At 35.3% G+C, this 17,263-nt stretch overlaps 1 protein-coding gene across 2 annotated transcripts in view; it reads right to left on the reverse strand.

Moving 5' to 3' along the window:
- Positions 1-396: 396 nt before the first annotated feature.
- LOC105465323 (GC-rich sequence DNA-binding factor 2) overlaps positions 397-17,263 on the reverse strand; it is a 52,564-nt gene continuing 35,697 nt past the window's right edge. The window contains exons 13-17 of one of the 2 annotated variants that reach the window (XM_011713732.3): positions 13,012-13,088; positions 11,545-11,611; positions 9,750-9,896; positions 5,550-5,674; positions 397-4,394 (exon numbers count right to left, since the gene is read on the reverse strand). In XM_011713732.3, the coding sequence (XP_011712034.2) occupies positions 4,277-4,394; positions 5,550-5,674; positions 9,750-9,896; positions 11,545-11,611; positions 13,012-13,088 (534 nt within the window). In that variant the 3' untranslated portion in view covers positions 397-4,276. Of the gene's footprint in view, positions 4,624-5,549; positions 5,675-9,749; positions 9,897-11,544; positions 11,612-13,011; positions 13,089-17,263 lie in introns of both variants that reach the window. The other variant, XM_011713733.3, reaches the window with a different exon arrangement.

A 17,263-nucleotide genomic window follows, 5' to 3' on the forward strand; every position in this document is an offset into this window, starting at 1 on the left:
AGTCTGTCTCTACAGAGACAGGCCTCCTTGAGCTGCGGTGGGCTCCACCCAGTTTGAGCTTCCAGGAGGCTTTGTTTACCTATATAAGTCTCAGCAATGGTGGGTGCTCCTCCCCCAGCCTGGTTGCTGCCTTGCAGTTAGATCTCAGACTGCTGTGCTAGCAATGAGGGAGGCTCCGTGGGCATGGGACCCTCCCAGCCAGGTGTGGGATACAATCCCCTGGTGTGCCATTTGCTAAAACCCTTGGTAAAGCACAGTATTAGGGTGGGAGTTACCGGATTTACCAGGTGTTGTGTGTCTCAGTTTTTCAAGGGATTCCCTTCCCCCTTGCACGTCCCAGGTGAGGCAATGCCTGGCCCTGCTTCAGCTCTCGCTGATGGGGCTGCACCAGCACCAGCTGACCAGCACTGATTGTCCAGCACTCCCCAGTAAGATGAACCTGGTACCTCAGTTGAAAATGCAGAAATCACCCATCTTCTGTGTTGCTCGTGCTGGGAGCTGGAGGCTGGAGCTGTTCCTATTCGGCCATCTTGCTCCAGAATCCCCTAACACTTTTTTCAAGCAATACCTACAGCTTTTCTGGCCTGAGTTCTAAGTTAGGTAAAACAGTGATGAGTGCTCTGTCAATCCTTTAAGTAGCCCCAGACAGGCTACCAGAGACTTAAACAAGAATTTGTAAGTTCTGCTTTGCTTTCTCTGGAAATGGGGATCAGGGTCCAAGACAGAATGTAGTTGCTGATTTCAAGACTGCTGCAACACCAGGGCACTTGTGTTGGAAGGGCAAGCAGAAATGTCAGAAAGCTTTCTCGCCATTTTAAAGTTGCCTGTTGTTGACTCAGCATTTGCTTCATTGCTATAAACTTTGTACTATTTTACTATTTTCCAGAGTTCTGACAAAATTGGCTATGCCTGTTCCTGCTTTTATATATATAAAATATATATAATATATATATATATTTAGAGATTGGGGTCTCACTATGCTGACCAGGCTGGTCTTGAACTCCTGGCCTGAAGCCATCCTCTCATCTCGGCTTCCCAAATTGCTGCAATTACAGGTGTGAGCCACCACACCCAGCCCCTGCTTGTTTTTCAGTGTGCCTACTCCACCATGTTGCTCAAGTGTGTATATTTTCTAAACTACCCTGTAGTGTTGTGATGGGATATAAATCCCTGAGCCTTTTGTATAACTCAGATCAAAAACTTAGTTTATCCTATTAGAAGGATTAGAAACATGATATATCTTTCATTTTTAGGGATAGGCTCCTCATTAGAAGGCTCCTATGTGCCAGATGCTGTACAAGACTTTTCATTTCTCTTAATGTTTACAAGCAGCTTGTTGCCAAGGCTGATCTTGAACTCCTGGCCTCAAACGATCTAGCTCAGTGTCACAAAGCATTGGGATTGTTTGGCCCACTAATGACTATCTTAACTCTTGTGTTTCAATGTTTATGCCCTCCTTTTTCTTGACTGATTGTATGACTATGTCTTCTAGAACAATGTTGAACAGAAATGGTGACAGCAGACATCCTTGCTTTAATATTTCACCATTATATACGATGTTAGGTATAGATTTTTCTCACAGATGCCCTTCATCAGATTGAGGAATTTATATTCTTACTTTGCTGAAAGGTTTTTGTAGTCTGAGGGGGGCTGCATTTTGTCAAACACTTTTTCTGTAATAATTGAGATGATTGGTTCTGCAGTCATCGAGATGTGGATTTTCTCCTTTATTCTGTTTGTGATTACACTGGTTGACTAATGTTAAACCAACCTTACTTTCCAGGAATAAACCCTATTATCTTTTTTACACATTGCTGGATTTGATTTGCTAATTATTTTAAGGACTTATTTCTACATTCATGATAGATATTGCTGTTATTTTCTCATGATGTCTTTTTTAGGATTTGTATCATATATGGCATTTCTTAGGTATACCTAAGTATCATTTATTCAAGGACCTAAGAAATGCAAAAATCAATTCTGTTTGGAGGTGGTTTTTCCATCATGAAAAAAAATTTCTTTAAAGTCATCTGTCTGATTCTGTAAAAATTTCACATTCTTTATGTGAACAAAAAGCTGAAAGAAATTCAGGGAAAGAATTAGATGTATGTGAATTGCCAACTCAATGTTTTGTTCTTGCTAGTTGTGTTCCCCCTTCTTATTCCATCCATTTCATAGTAATAAGAAATAAAGAATTTTACATTGAGATTTAGGTAAATTTTTGAATTACAGTATATGATAAAAACCTTGAGGTTCAAACTCCAGGTATAATGAAATTTAATTGAAAATTACTATAGCAATTTAAGTCAATTTGTAGTTTTGAAAGCGGTTTTAATATTTTATCTTCCACAAAAAGGTAGGAAGGTTTCTTAGCTGAACTTAAAAATATAAAGGAACACATCCAACATATCTTTAGTTAAAAATCCAAAAGTTAGAGGATAATTTCCAAATGTGTACTTTAATAGAAAAAAATTACAAATTTAATGTGCAATAGAGTATCTGCCACTTATGTAAAAAGAAAAAAAAAAAACCCAAAACTTTATGTACACATAAAAACACAACATTTTTGTAAATAGAGAAAAGATCTAAAAGGATAACATTAAAATGAAAACAGCAGTTACCTCTGGGGACAACAGTTGTGTGGAAATGCTAACTGCTTTTCAACAATGGTTTGAATTTTCTAGATGAGATTCTATTCTTGTATAATTTTGCTACTAAGATAAACATTAAAAAATTCTTCATACCAGTGAATCACAAGTCCTCACTGCAACGGACATAAAACACCCAACTCCTAAAATAAATTATATGTAGTTTTGAAGGTAGGGGTGACATAAAAGTAGGCTATATATTCAAATCCTACAATATATTCAAGTTTTTCCAATTATCTTTTGGGCAACAATTTGCAAAATATATTTATGGTTTCCCTTAAGTTATTTAATAAGTAGACTTAGAAAAATTACTAGTAAACTGACATTTTGGAAAATGTTCTTAATTTCTTTTGATTAAATTATCTTGCCTCAGTCTTATTAGACAAATATTTTATCAGAAAATGAATCACGTTCTGAGTATTTAAAATATCTGTTCCTTTCTTAGTCCTACCACCAATGACAAAAAAACAAAGTAATAACTTGCTAACAAGTAATGTCTTAATGCATTAAAAAAATCAACAAATTTTTAAAAAGGCCAAATATGGTGGCTTAAGCCTGTAATCCCAGCACTTTGGGAGGTCAAGGTGGGTAGATTGCTTGAGCTCAGGAGTTTGAGACCAGCCTGGGAAAGGTCGCAAAACCTCATCCCTACAAAAAAAAAATACAAAAATCAGCTGGGCATGGTGGTACATGCCTACAGTCCCAGCTACTTGGGAGGTTGAAGTGGGAGGACTGCTTGAGCCCAGGAGGCAGAGGCTGCAGTGAGCTGAGATTGTGTCACTACACTCCAGGCTTGGTGACAGAGCCAGACCCTGTCTCAAAAAATATAATTAAAAAAAATGAAAAGAAAAATGGCAAATAAGGAAAACTTCTGCCACAAGCAAGGGCAAAAAATCAGTATCTTTAAAAATATAAAGGTCGTAAAGTCCATAACAAAAAGATGGATATTTCAGAAATAATTACAAATGGCCAAAACAAGTATGTTTACTGTCTAATAGCCAAAACAAAATAAGCTATTAAAATAAGATTATTTTTACCTTTCAAATTTTCAATGCATTTTTAAAAAAGGATAATAACTACGCTGGTAGGGATTCACTGGCACTCACTTACACTTGTGTTGGTACATTAAATTGGTACAGATTTTTCTAAAGGACAATTTGACAATCAGCAAATGCCTTAATCATTTAATACTCAGCAAATAATTGACTCCAACTGAGATTTTCATATTGACTTATTTTTAAATAAAGGTAGTTAAAGAGAACTAAAAGATATTACTGTGGTTCAGGACAGAAGACTCACTAGCATGCTCACTTAAGCCAAAACCTTTGGCAAGGTTTCTCCAGTTCCCCTCTTAAGAAAACTGAAAGACCAGCCAAAAGAATCAAAGGGAAACACATTGAGCTCTTAAAGCTCCACTGCATTTAATTCCTTAGAACACCACAGAATCGTGGCAGCTTTTCATGATGCCAGAAGGTAGAGCATGGGGGGAATAGAGGTGGAGTCTTGCTTTTTTGCAAATCCTACCTTCTCTTACAGGGAATAAAGAAGACAGAGGCACCAGCTTCTTCTCAAGCAAAGGAACTGAGTGTAACTATATTAAAATTTTAGGATTTTCCTATAAAGTTTATTCAATCTTTTTTAATTAGTGATTTAAGATGGTCTAGGTGATGCTCTCCTATGAAGGATTCTGCTTGATTCAAAGCTTTTATTTTCACCAAAATAAGAATTATTTCTTCGACTTTATCCCTGAAAAACAAAACAAAACAAATTTCTCCCTTTAGAAATGCAATGTATGAGGGAACAGCAGTCAGTTCAGAACCTGATCATCAGTTGTTAATCTAAAACAAAAGCTTTATCTTAAGCTAGTATCTAAAAGTAGCATAAAACACAGAGAGATGCTGCCATCTCCACTTAATTATAAAGTTCAAATACAGACCATTAATGGATGTATTCTGGCAAATTTCAATGTGAATTACTGTAAAAAGTAGAAAAACATACAGTAAGTCTATCAGAAATTTTAGTAGTGCTGTGCTGCTATCAGCTTGTATGAGACATTGTGGTGGAAGCAATGCTGGGAGTATATTCACACATCATGACATTAGCAAATAATACAAATCTGAGTCTTTTTTTTTTTTTTAAAGGGACTTGGTCTTGCTCTGTTGGCCAGACTGGAGTACAGTGGCACAATCATAGCTCACTGCAGCTTCAATCTCTCAGGCTCAAGCAATCTTCCCACTTCTGCATCCTCAGTAGCTGGGACTCAGGCACATGCCACCATGTTAATTTTTAAATTTTCTGTTCTAGAGACAGAGTCTTGCTATGTTTCCCAGGCTATTCTCAAACTTCAGGGCTCAAGTGATCCTCCTGCCTCAGCCTCCCAAAGTGCTGACATTACAGGCGTGAGCCACCGTGCCGGTGAAATCTGGGCTTAAAAAAATTTTTTGGAGAGGGAGTTAACAGGAATACCACTGTAATTAAGCCCCCAAACATCTGGTACTGTGAATGAAACATTCAGAACAGAGAGCTAGCTACTGCTGGATAAATACCGAGCTGCAGACCTGTACTTAACAACCGTTGAGTCTCTAAAAATGGCCAGGAAAATTAAAAACATATTTAAAAAGTGTGTAATAAAAGGGTTTTGATTTATAGTTTTAATTCTATATTCCCCTGTGCTATAGTTTTTTGAATGTGCTTAATTTGGGAGAGATTTACATTTTAAAATATGAATATGCATAAGCTCTCCCAAAGGTAACCGTAAAAATATCTACTAACTCTACAGTATCACAAAGTTTTAACAAATTTTTAGAAGTACAGTAAAAATACAGATCTTTCTAAAAATGGCTGAGAGCATACAGAATCCTTGAACTATGTTTACAGAAGTGAAAACAAAATATGCATCACCTGAATTCACTTCTAGATAATTTTTGTGCAGACTGCAATAAAAACTGAATGAAGTTTTCCAGCTGTGGAATAGATGTCCTCGTGGCAGAATTTTCAAACCATTTTTCTGGTAGACATGCTGCTACCTGTTAATCAAAACACATGGCTGGTTTACAATGACAGTATCTAAGAACCCTTGCTAACATAATCTCATAGTGATACTGTAAGCTGAGTATCATTCTCCCCATTTGATAGTTTATGGTTTAAATAAAAATGTGTAAAGATGTCCCTTTGTGTCAAAGGCTACACATATTTTGGAAATTCATTCTTTAATCCTAAGAACTTAAAATACGCTACTCTCTATGAACACTCCCTAGTAGTACTAATAATTCTTTCTATGTTCTTGTATTTGTGAGTCATTAAATCTGTACAAAACATAATTTACACTTACAAACCAGAAATGGCTAGACACAAAATATTTGGTCAATACAACTCGTAATACATATATTCACTATTATTTTATAAAGAAATTGGGTGTCCTAGCATATGATCTATATAAATTTCAGTTAAGAAATCAAATGGGTGATTCTAAGATATATAGAATGAAAGATAAATTATGTTTTTATCTTCTAGTTAATCGTAAAGCAGCAGAATAAGTCAATGTACATGCATTCAATTTTTCTTTTGGAAATGGAAATTACATTTTATCACTGTCATTCTAAGAGTAATACAAGATTTTGAGAAAAATTTTGGTAAAAACAGAAAAATGTTAGAAAAAATTTAAAAAGAGAAAAAAAAAAAAACTTCCTCATAGAGGAAACAAGGGAAAAAAAGGGAGGGAAAGGGGAGAAAGGAAAGAACTTGATACTGTTCCCGGAGAGAACAAAGTCTGGCTGCCTGTTCTTGAGGTCCAAAAATGAGATGCAGGCAATTGGGAAAGAAGGGAGTTTATTTCTGCCACCAGTTACAGGGAGGTCAGAGTAACTCACCAGACCAACTCAAAGTTGTAAGGTTTTTTCTAGTGCTTGTATATATTTAAAGCTCCGTGCTACGTGTGGGATTGGAACTGGGGGTTTGCATTCAGTCTTTATCTCATCTTTGGCTAGGGACTAGGGTCTGGAAAGCTTTCTCTAGAGTCTTGGAAAGTTTCTTAATCTTATGACAGAATGAGGTGTATGTGTAAGAATGCTTTTGTTATTCTATCAGAGTTTAGGGTCTGAGAAAAACCCAGGCGGGTTCTTAATGGGTTGGTTTCTGCATTCCAGTTCTTGTACTCAGGTACCAGATTCTCCAGTTTTAATGTTTAGCTTATACTTTCATTAAAGTTATAGTAACGGGTTCGTGGAAACTGACTGTTCTGTTTGCTAATGGAAACCTGGCCTGCCACAGTATCACGCTATTCAAAGAAATTCCTAGATAATCATACAGATTATGGTACAGTTGGTAACATCAAGATCAATATTTATAGAAAGCAGAGAGTTGGGGAAAAAATTAAAATGCACCCTATATATTATACAGTATATTAAATAAAGGTTCTGGAATGCACTCTAAGATTGGTCAGCATTTAAAACATGGTTGAGGCAAAAGACTTATTCTACTCCTTAATCACCTGTTTCAACTATTCAGGAAAAACAGAGAAACACTGACTGCCTAAGGCAGAAGATCCCACAAGTTTTGTTAGGTAAACTATCTCGTTTTAAAAGTTTTAAAACCAGCCTTTACTATTGAAAGTCATTTGCACTTGTTTTCCCCTTGTTTTGTATCACAAGTCTCAATAAAATTCTCATTTAACCATGGAGCTTTTCCATTAATGATCCCAGCACTAAAAGTCTATTTTCTTGGCCTGGTTTTCTAGCCATATGCTGTGGAGAGAATACTGTGTAAATATATTTCCTCTTCTCCACTTCATAACAGACCCTATGGTCAAAGGGGACTAAACTAAACCTGAACATAAAATGGATGATGATTTAAATTTTTAATATACAATGCTTAAAACTGTATGATACAAAAATTATAGCCAAAACCATCATGGTTGGCTAATAATTGGTATATAGTTTTATGGCAGGCTAGGTTTCCATTAGCAACCAGATGAATCAGTTTCCACTAACCCTTTTCTATAATTTTGACGAATGTGTAAGTTAAACATTAAAGAACTAGAGAAACTGGTGCCTGAGTACAAGAACTGGAATGCGAAAACAAACCCATTAAGACTACACCTGGGTTTTCCCAGACCCTAAAGTCTGATCAAATAATAAGAGTGTTCTTACACATATTCCTCGTACCAGGGCTCACTTAAGATTAAAAAACTTCCCAAGAGTCTAGAGAAAGCTTTCCAGACCCTAGTTAGATTAGATAGAGACTGAATGAAACACTCTCCCTTGTAGGTGCACTCTCCCACATAGCATGGAGCTTAGAATGCATATAAGTGCTGGGGGGGAAAAATTGTAACTTTTAGTTGGTCTGGTGAGTTACTACAACCTTTTCCCTGTAACTGGTTGCAAAAATAAGCTCCTTTCTTTCCCAGTCTGTCTGCATCTTGCTATTGGACTGTGAGAACAAGCAGCCGGACCCAATTCTATCTGGGAACAGTTTAGTGTGTGTGTTTTTAAATCACATTATAAAATAATTATTTTCCCATATTCTTAAAAATTCTTCAAAAACATAACTTTTGCGAACCCAAAAGTATCTGAGACAGGTTCTGAGATTTATTTTCCTTTTACATTTTTATCTTATGAGAACACCATCATGTTTTCAGAGATATTTAGGTGTTTCCAGCTATTTTCTATTATAAGTAATGCTATAACAATATTCTTTGTACTTAAAATCTATATGTGCATCTCTAATTTTTGACTTAACTTACTTTGGCTAAGTCAAAGAATATAAGCTTTAAAAGTTTTGTACCCATCATGCCAAAATATTCTCCAAAAGAGCTGTATCCCTCCTTCCATCAGTGCAGGAGACTGTTTTCCAGAACCACTGCACTGCATACTCTAGGTGAATGGTGCCCCTGCAATGATGGAACTGTTGTTTTCCTGTGTTTATGATAACACTGGAAAATATAAGTAAAACAACAACAGCAAAAAAAATGTTTGCCAACACAACTGGTCAAGAAAATATCCTTCCTATAAATAATTTCCATTTCTCTGATTATTAGTATTATTGATTATTTTTCACATATTTTAAGGTTAATTTTATGTTTCCTTTTAGGTGACTTGACTGTTGCACGTGTTTTGGCCATTTTTAGTCAGAACATTTGAATTATTTCCTAATTTGTAAAGAGCTTTTTTATTTAATGTGAATATTAATCCTTGTTATATATTAACAACTTTTTATTTCCTAGATTCTTAACTTCTCTTTTTAACTTTCTATTACAGAAAATTTCAAACATAAACAGCAGTAAAAGAATAGTATAGTGAGCCCAATGAACACATTCCCCAGTTTTAATAATGATCAAATAATCTCAACACCTTTTTGATCCACTGAAGTTTTATAACATTTTTTCAAATCTATTACTTTTTCTCATTTCCTTGGCCTTTAAGTTTAGAGGGAAATCTTTTACTCTCAAGTACAGTTATTTACCATTTTAGTATATTTTATAGTTTCATTTTTACATTTTTAAAAATTTTACCTGAAACTTTTTTGGTATATAGTGAGAGGTGAGGATTTAATATTCTTTTTGTAAACAGCCAGCCATCTAGTATCATTTATTAAGTACTTTTTCCTTTTTCTACTGGTGATATTTCAAACCAGTATACTATCTCTTAAATACAGAAGGGCTATTCTGGATTCCTAGTTTGTTAAATTCATTTGTCAATTTTTTTTTTTTTTTTTTTTTGAGATGGAGTTTTGCTCGTCACCCAGGCTGGAGTGCAATGGTGACTCACCGCAACCTTCCGCCCCCTGGGTTCAAGCGATTCTGTCTCAGGCTCCCAAGTAGCTGGGATTACAGGTGTCAGCCACCACACCTGGCTAATTTTTGTATTTTTAGTAGAGACGGAGTTTCACCATGTTGGTCAGGCTGGTCTCAAACTCCTGACCTCAGGTGATCCACCTGCCTTGGCCTCCCAAAGTGCTAGGGTTACAGGCATGAGCCACTGTGCCCAGTCCATTTGTCTATTTTTATATGAGTACCACACATTTAATTATTTTGTTAAATAGTAGATTTTAATAGCTAAATTTTTTAGAAATGATAAAATTAGAATCAGTTTCTTCACAACTTACCTGGTTGCACTTTTTAACCACATCTGGCCCAGGTGTGGCATTGAGAAGAGCTATAATAAGGTAACGATTTAACAGCTTCCCTAGTCCTAGTTCTTGCAAGGTGTCATCTGTAAGGAGTCCATTCCAAAGAAGAATATTGTGGAAGAGCTAAAATAAAGTATCAAGTAAATATGTACCTTTTCTCCAAAGAGAAACTGTAATAGTCTCTAACAAAAATAAAGAGTTGATCAAACTAAAATTCTCACTACAATTGCCCTGTTGGAACTGTCAATTTTAGAATACAATATCTCTGAACAAATACTTCATTCTTTCCAAACTCCATGTATTTGCTCATCTTATCTTCATTTTCTAGGATAACCATCCCCAAATCTGTCTCAAATAACTTCACTAGAGCCTTTCCAGATCAATAATCTTCCTTCCCAATCCATTTTCTCTCAAAGCTGAGGACCACTGAATATAAGACCACAGGACCATGTGATTAATAAAGAACCAGTGTCAAAACTAGGGCTGCTATTACCAACATGTGACCTTGAGAAGGCAATCAATGCTGAGAGCTTCATTCCTCTGATACATAAAGATTAATAATCACCTGTGAATTTGAAGATAACTTGGATTAAGTAACCATAATAAATTGTAATAAAATATTGGTGGCCCTTTCCCTTTACTAAATTCAGATCTTTCTGTGAATTTTAAGGTGTTTCTTTCTTTCTAGTACTATATTCACCACTCTATTGTTTTACTAAAATGTAATGCTTTTGCACATTTTATCTCATTGTTGATGAATTGTTCCCTCTTCCCAGAAAGCCTTTTCCCTAATTCAACCACATGATAAATATTAATTCACACTATTAAAACTACTCTTGCTGAGGTCACCTATATCCTTCTAATTGTCAAATCCAATAAGTAGTTTCAGTCTTTCTCTTAATTCTCTTTGGTGGGCATTTAACACTCTTTTCTTCATTGTTGAAAATCTTCCATTTAGCTTCCTTAAGGCCATTCTCTTGTGATCATCCTAAGGCTCATAACTGATTCTACAGTTTCCTTGAAGCCTCCATGTTCTCCTCTTCCGTTAGTATTTCCCGAGGTTCTGTCCTTAGCCTACTTCTCATGCTTCATCCAGTCTCCTTAGAGCTTGTCATTCATGACCATGGTTCCAAATATTGCCTACAGGTAGTGGACTCCTAAATCTCCAGCTCAGATTTGTCTCCTGAAATTCAGACTCAAGTATCCAACTACCTCCTAGACCTTTGTATCTCTATTTGTTCCAAATATACCTTCATTATGTCCAAAATAGATCTTATCTTCTCTCGATCAGTTATCGAGTCCTTTCAATGCTTCCTCCTAAACATTGTTTGAACCTTCTTCTCCTTCCCATCCCTACTGCCACTAACTTAGCAATAATTTTAAGGCCAGGGGTTGGCCAACTATAGCTTGTGGGTTAAATCTATCCTGTCGCCTGTTTTTGTAGGGTCCATGAGCTAAGAATGGTTTTAACATTTTTCAAGGACATTTTAAAACTGTTTTTAAACAAAATATTTTGTACCATGAGAAAATTACATAACATTCAAATTTCAGCGTTCATAAGTTTTATTCAAACATAGCCATGTTCATTTGTTTATGTACTATGACTGTTTTTGTGCTATGGTGGCAGAATTGAGTAATTAGACAGAGACTATGTGAACCACAAAGCCTAAAATACTATCTAATTCTTACCGAAGAAGTTTGTTGTTCTTTGTTCTATAGTAAACAGGATTTTTACAAAATTTGTCTTTTCATTTTTGCAGTTTTTGCTCACCTTTAGGCCTGACCAGAACTGTCTTTCTTGGAACTTTGAATGAGGTGATGTTTTGTTTTCTACAGCACTAATTAGAAGCAAAAGAAGGAGAAAAGGAGAAAATGCAAAGAACTATTAGCCTTTCAGAACCAGAGTTTGAGATCAGACTTTCTTTTAAATCAACCAAACTAAGCCTTAATGGAATATAAACAGAGATTGTCTGATGAGATCCATTGGAATTACAAATGTATGCATACTCTGACCCAATGATCTCATTTCTGAGAATGCCTCTTGTAGATATACGTGCACAAGTATGGAATATGTCTATAAGATTGTTTCCAACATCAGTGATGACAGTAGTTCACCAGTCACATGACCATCATAGGACATCTAAATGATGGCAAACGTTACAGCTTAAAAAAGAATGAGGAAGCTGTTTATATGATGGATGACACGTATAGAAAGATCTCAAGAGGTACTAAGTGAAAAAAGGTACAAAACAGATTACAACTTTTTCAGTATACTTCCTTTGCTGTAGAAAGGAGGGTAACATAAGATTATAGCTTATATAAGTACTTCTGTTTGCATGAAGAAAGTCTTGAAAGATAAAAATTACTCAGTGTGATTATTAATGCATGCACATATGTGAGTAGAAGGAGAAGGGCAAAAACTGAGTCAGGGGTGGGAGTAAAACTTTTCATTTTAATAAAAATTTTTTAGTAAAATAATATATACTTATTTATAAATAAATAATATACCACATTCGTACATCTGAACCATGTGAATGCATTACCTATCTAAAACATTATAAAGCAAAGTTTACCAGGGCAGAATTTTTACATGTAGACATCTCATGACTCAAAATGAATCAGAAAGCTTTGAGGTTCCTTTCTTCCCCCTCCAAAAAGCTCCTTCATCCTGTCAGTACTCACTGGATTGCTACAGTTCATGTATCATTATAACTGATGTCTTCTTAGCAAAGTTATGATCACACATCAAATACTACTTGTTTTATAATTTAAAGTGACTGCAGAATTTACAGGTGCAGTTTCTGGTTCCTCAGTGTTGTGCTTCCTCTGTGCTAGGCACTGTTGTGTTCTGAGCACCCTCTCCATCTCCCTAATATCCTGTGAGGTAGGCACTAATTTTATCCTAATTTTATAGATGAGAAAACAGGTGTGTAAAAATATCTACTAACAGTGGACTTGTGTTCTTTACCACTCTATATCACCTGCTATGTTCCTAGGATATGTGTAAAACTAAAACCAAAACCCAAACCAACCAAACAAAAATACATCTAAGCACCAAGCATAAAGCACAGCATAAAGTAGGTCACTGAGAAATATTTGTTGAAATCTCAATTTGCATCCTCATAGAGTATGTGTACACGTTTTGAAAACACTATAGTTTCTTTTGCCTTGCATTCTTAAACAAATCTGCACTCTATGATCGGCTATTTCAAATAATCTAGAAATTAACAGCTCTTACCTCTTTGGATACAGAGGAATAAAAACATCATCTTCTACTGCCTTCTTCATTCTTGAAACAATGGATTTAAGTAAATCCTATTATTACAAATTTGAAAAGTATCAGTGATAGTAGAAGACAGAAATGTATTTACCAAAAAAAAAAAAGTAATTTTAACAGCAGTACAAATTTGTCCACACTCACAGAAGCAGCTGTTAAAATAACTATCAATTGGGTACAAAAAAAACCTTATTTTTCCATGTTGCTACATATGGGTATAGTTGGATCATTTTCATTGCTATATAGTATTTTGTTGCATGAATACTACCGATGGAACACTTAGGTGATTTCTGGTTTGGTGGCTATTATAAATAATGCTGCCACAAAAATTCTTGTACATGTCATTTAGTACACATCATACATCTCTAATGGGTATATACATAGAGAGAGAATTGCTGGAGTATGGTTCATGTCCATACATTCAACTATGTACAAAAAAACCAAACTCTTTCTAGAATAGTGGCATCCCATTACTGCCTGCAGTATAAAAGAAATCCTGTTTCTCTACATACTTAAAATAATTGGCATTTTCTTGTTTCTTAATGTTTGCAATTGTAGTGGGTATAAAGTCATATTTCATTGTGTTGTTTTAATTCTCATTTAATTATCACTGAGTAATGTGCTGTTGGGTATCTTTTCATATTCCTGTTTGCCACTTGGCAAGCCCTTTTGCAAAGTACCTAATTAAGCTGCTTGCCAACATTGCTTTTTTTTTGTATTAGGTTCTGTCTTTTTATTATTGATTTGTGCAAGTCTTCTACATACTCCAGCTGTGGGTCCTTTGTTGGTTTGTCTTGTGTCCTGTGATGCAGAAAATCCACTTAGGGAAATCCATTTTGTTTGTATATAAAAAATTGGAAATAACCAAAATATTCAATCTAAGGAATTTTAAGGAGATGTTACATCCATCCAGTGGATCTACCATAAACTTTAGCTGAAGTTTATGATGACTACAGTAACAGACAACTATAAATATGTAATGAGATAACATTAAGCAGTAGTAGTATACTAACTTACATGCCTATTAGGATTATAACTTTGAAAAAAGAGCCTGGATGAAAATATCCTACAATGAATGGTATTAGTCCTTGTACTAGGGTAAAAGATAATGAGTGTTTATTTTTTTCATGTATTAGCAATGTTTCTATAATGATATTCTTAAAAAAGTATTCATATTTGAAAAATGAAAATGGCATACTATACACCAGAGTAAAAGTTTTTTAAGTCAATGACAATGTATACAGCACAAATTCAGCTGTCACATACTGTATACTAACTGAATTATCCATAAATGTAGAATTCAATCAAATATATTTTTCATAAATAGCATAATGAACTGAAGTCGTTTCTCTTTCCACTCAATTATCTGTAACATATTCCTCAAGTGGCCATATATCAACATTTATTTAGTGCTAAAAATTAAAACTCCAGTTGTATTTTACTCCATTCCTTAAACATTCTGAATTCTGTTAAAAGAAAAAAGAGCATTTTCCAGACAATATCTCCAAAAAATAGCATTTGAGTTTATGTAACTTACTGAGTTAGGTGTTCATGCTAGAAAAAAAGCTGCTTTGGTTTTTTTCATTTAATTTTAATAATTTTGAATGCCAGCCTTGAGAAATATTTCCATATTGTTTAAATTTTGTTTCTTAAAATAGTTCTATTGAAAATGAACTATAAATAAAGGACATTATTGAATCAACTGGCAAAAGCGGAATATGGATGGTAGATTGTTGATAAATTTGCTGAAACTGCTAACTACTCTGGTTATATAACATAATATCTTTGTCTTAACAAATATGCACCTTGTTCTCAGTAATCAGGACAAAAAATATTGTATGTATATATTTAAAGTGGAAGGGCTAATGATAAAGCCAATGGGGCAAAATATTAATGACAAGTAAATCTGGGTAAAGTGAATATGGAAATACTACTCTTATTCATGAAAGTTTTCTTTCAAAGTATTAATATTTCCAAATAAATTATTTAAAACAAAACATAAATTTGCTGGCCGGGTGTGGTGGCTCACGCCTGTAATCCCAGCACTTTGGGAGGCTGAGGTGGGTGGGTCACTTGAGGCCAGGAATTTGAGACCAGCCTGGCCAACATGGCAAAACATTGTCTCTACTAAAAATAGAAAAAATTAGCCAGGAATGGTGGCACATGCTCGTAATCCCAGCTGCTTAGGAGGCTGAGGCACGAAAATCACTTGAACCCAGGAGGCGGAGGTTGCAGTGAGCGGAGATTGCACCACTGCACTCCAGCCTGGGTGACGAGAGTGAGGTTCCATCTTAAAAAAAACCCCAAAAAACAGAAAAACAAACAAACAAAAAACTCCACATAAATTCACAGAAAACCGTGAGCTATTAACTTTTCTAACTATTAAATAACATCATTTATTTGGTGGAAAATAAGGTTCTCCAAACAGTTTTAACAAGCATTCTGAATCACACGTTCAGACTCACATACAACCCTTTGTATAAATATACTTTAAAACAGCTTTAAAGAGGCACTTGTGTGACGCCCGTGGTTTTTATGCTGCTCTGTATATCCATGGAGGTAATCCCAGGATGGTCTGGACAGATGTTGGGGTGGTCAGGGAAGAATAAGGGCAGGTGCTCAGAACAGCAGGAGCAGTTTTACTTCTGTGTGTGTGTTTGCATATTGGATTGTGTAAGATTTAATTGAAACAGGTTCTGTTTATAAAAAACAAAAAATGAGTCTGAAAACCACCAATCTATCTGAACACCCAAGTGATGCTTAGACTTATTTTCACATTTCTACTAAATGGTTCATCAACCATGTCTAAAACCATTTGCTGACAGGGAATCATTATCTCCTGAGGCTGCCCATAACTTTGGACTATTAGATTTCAGTTAACAGTGAGAGTTAATAAACTTTTCCCTCCTACAGTTTCCACTCCTTGGTCTTGGTTTACTTCTTGGGATCGTGCAGAATAGCTCTAGCCCCACTTCCACAAGACAATTCTCTAGATTTTAAGATTAATATCATACTTTTTTTTTTTTTAACATCTTTTCTTTCCCATACCATCTTAAGACACTCTCCACTGAATAAGCTTACACCAAGAATTAAGTGCAATATTCCCAGGAAGGTCTAATCTGTGGGTATCATCACCAAATATGCCATTCTTACTCAAAATAGCACACACATACTAGGATAAATTCCCATTTACCTGTTTTTCTGTTACTCAAGTGACACTGCTGACTCACACTGGGTTTACTGTTGATTATAATCTGTCTTACCTATGCTGCTTCAAAACTGTGTCTCTCCCATCTTTTACTTATACAGTTGAATTTTTAACCACAAGGGTGGCACATGCATTTATTTTATCACAATTTCTTGAGTCAGTCCATTTTCTACAATCTTTTGAAATCTCCTTGGATTCTAATTCTACCATCCACAAGTCTTACAGAATTCCTAGCTTTTTATCACTGACACATTTCATTAGTATGTATTTTACCACTTTATCCAGTTCAATAAAAATATTGAACAGAGCAAAGCTGAGAAGATACCTAAAACTAGCAGACTCTCCATAGGTAGTCAATGCCCTACTGGTCATTATTGTTTTAGGTATATGTAAGCTTACATTTCCCCTATTAATCCCTAACAACAAACATAATACATTAAATTTGCTTCAATAAATAATGTTAAGTATCTTTGGGAATCCTATCAATGATAGGTTATAGTAATTACTGCTTTTTAAATTTAAGTATTCATAATCTGCTTCTATTTAATAATTTACTTTAGATTTTTAGTCAGAATCAAAATTATTATTACCAGGCATTAGCTTACAGCATTTGCTTCTAACTTTGAAAACAGAAACTATGTTGTCTGACTCAATTTCTGTTCTTGAACCTGTCTCATTCTCTTCCATCACTGAAGAAATAGAGTGATCCCACTGGTGAACTGTCTTAGCAACCTGGGGCATTATGTAGTGTAAGTGATCCTCTACCAAATGCCATTTTGCCATCCCTAGGGAATACCTGACAATGTGCAAAGACATTTTTGGTTGTGAAGCCCGGGAGTACTACTGGCACCTAGTGGCACAAGCCAGGGATGCTGCTAAGCATACTACAGTGCACAGGACAGACCCTTACAACAAAAAATTATCTGTTCCAAATGCCAATGTAGTGCTGAGACTGAAAACCCTGATGTAATCTATTCTCCTGCTTATGCAAACAACCCATTTTCT

The sequence above is a fragment of the Macaca nemestrina genome, chromosome 13 (genome assembly GCF_043159975.1).
Source record: "Macaca nemestrina isolate mMacNem1 chromosome 13, mMacNem.hap1, whole genome shotgun sequence".
In the NCBI taxonomy this organism is placed as follows: domain Eukaryota; kingdom Metazoa; phylum Chordata; class Mammalia; order Primates; family Cercopithecidae; genus Macaca; species Macaca nemestrina.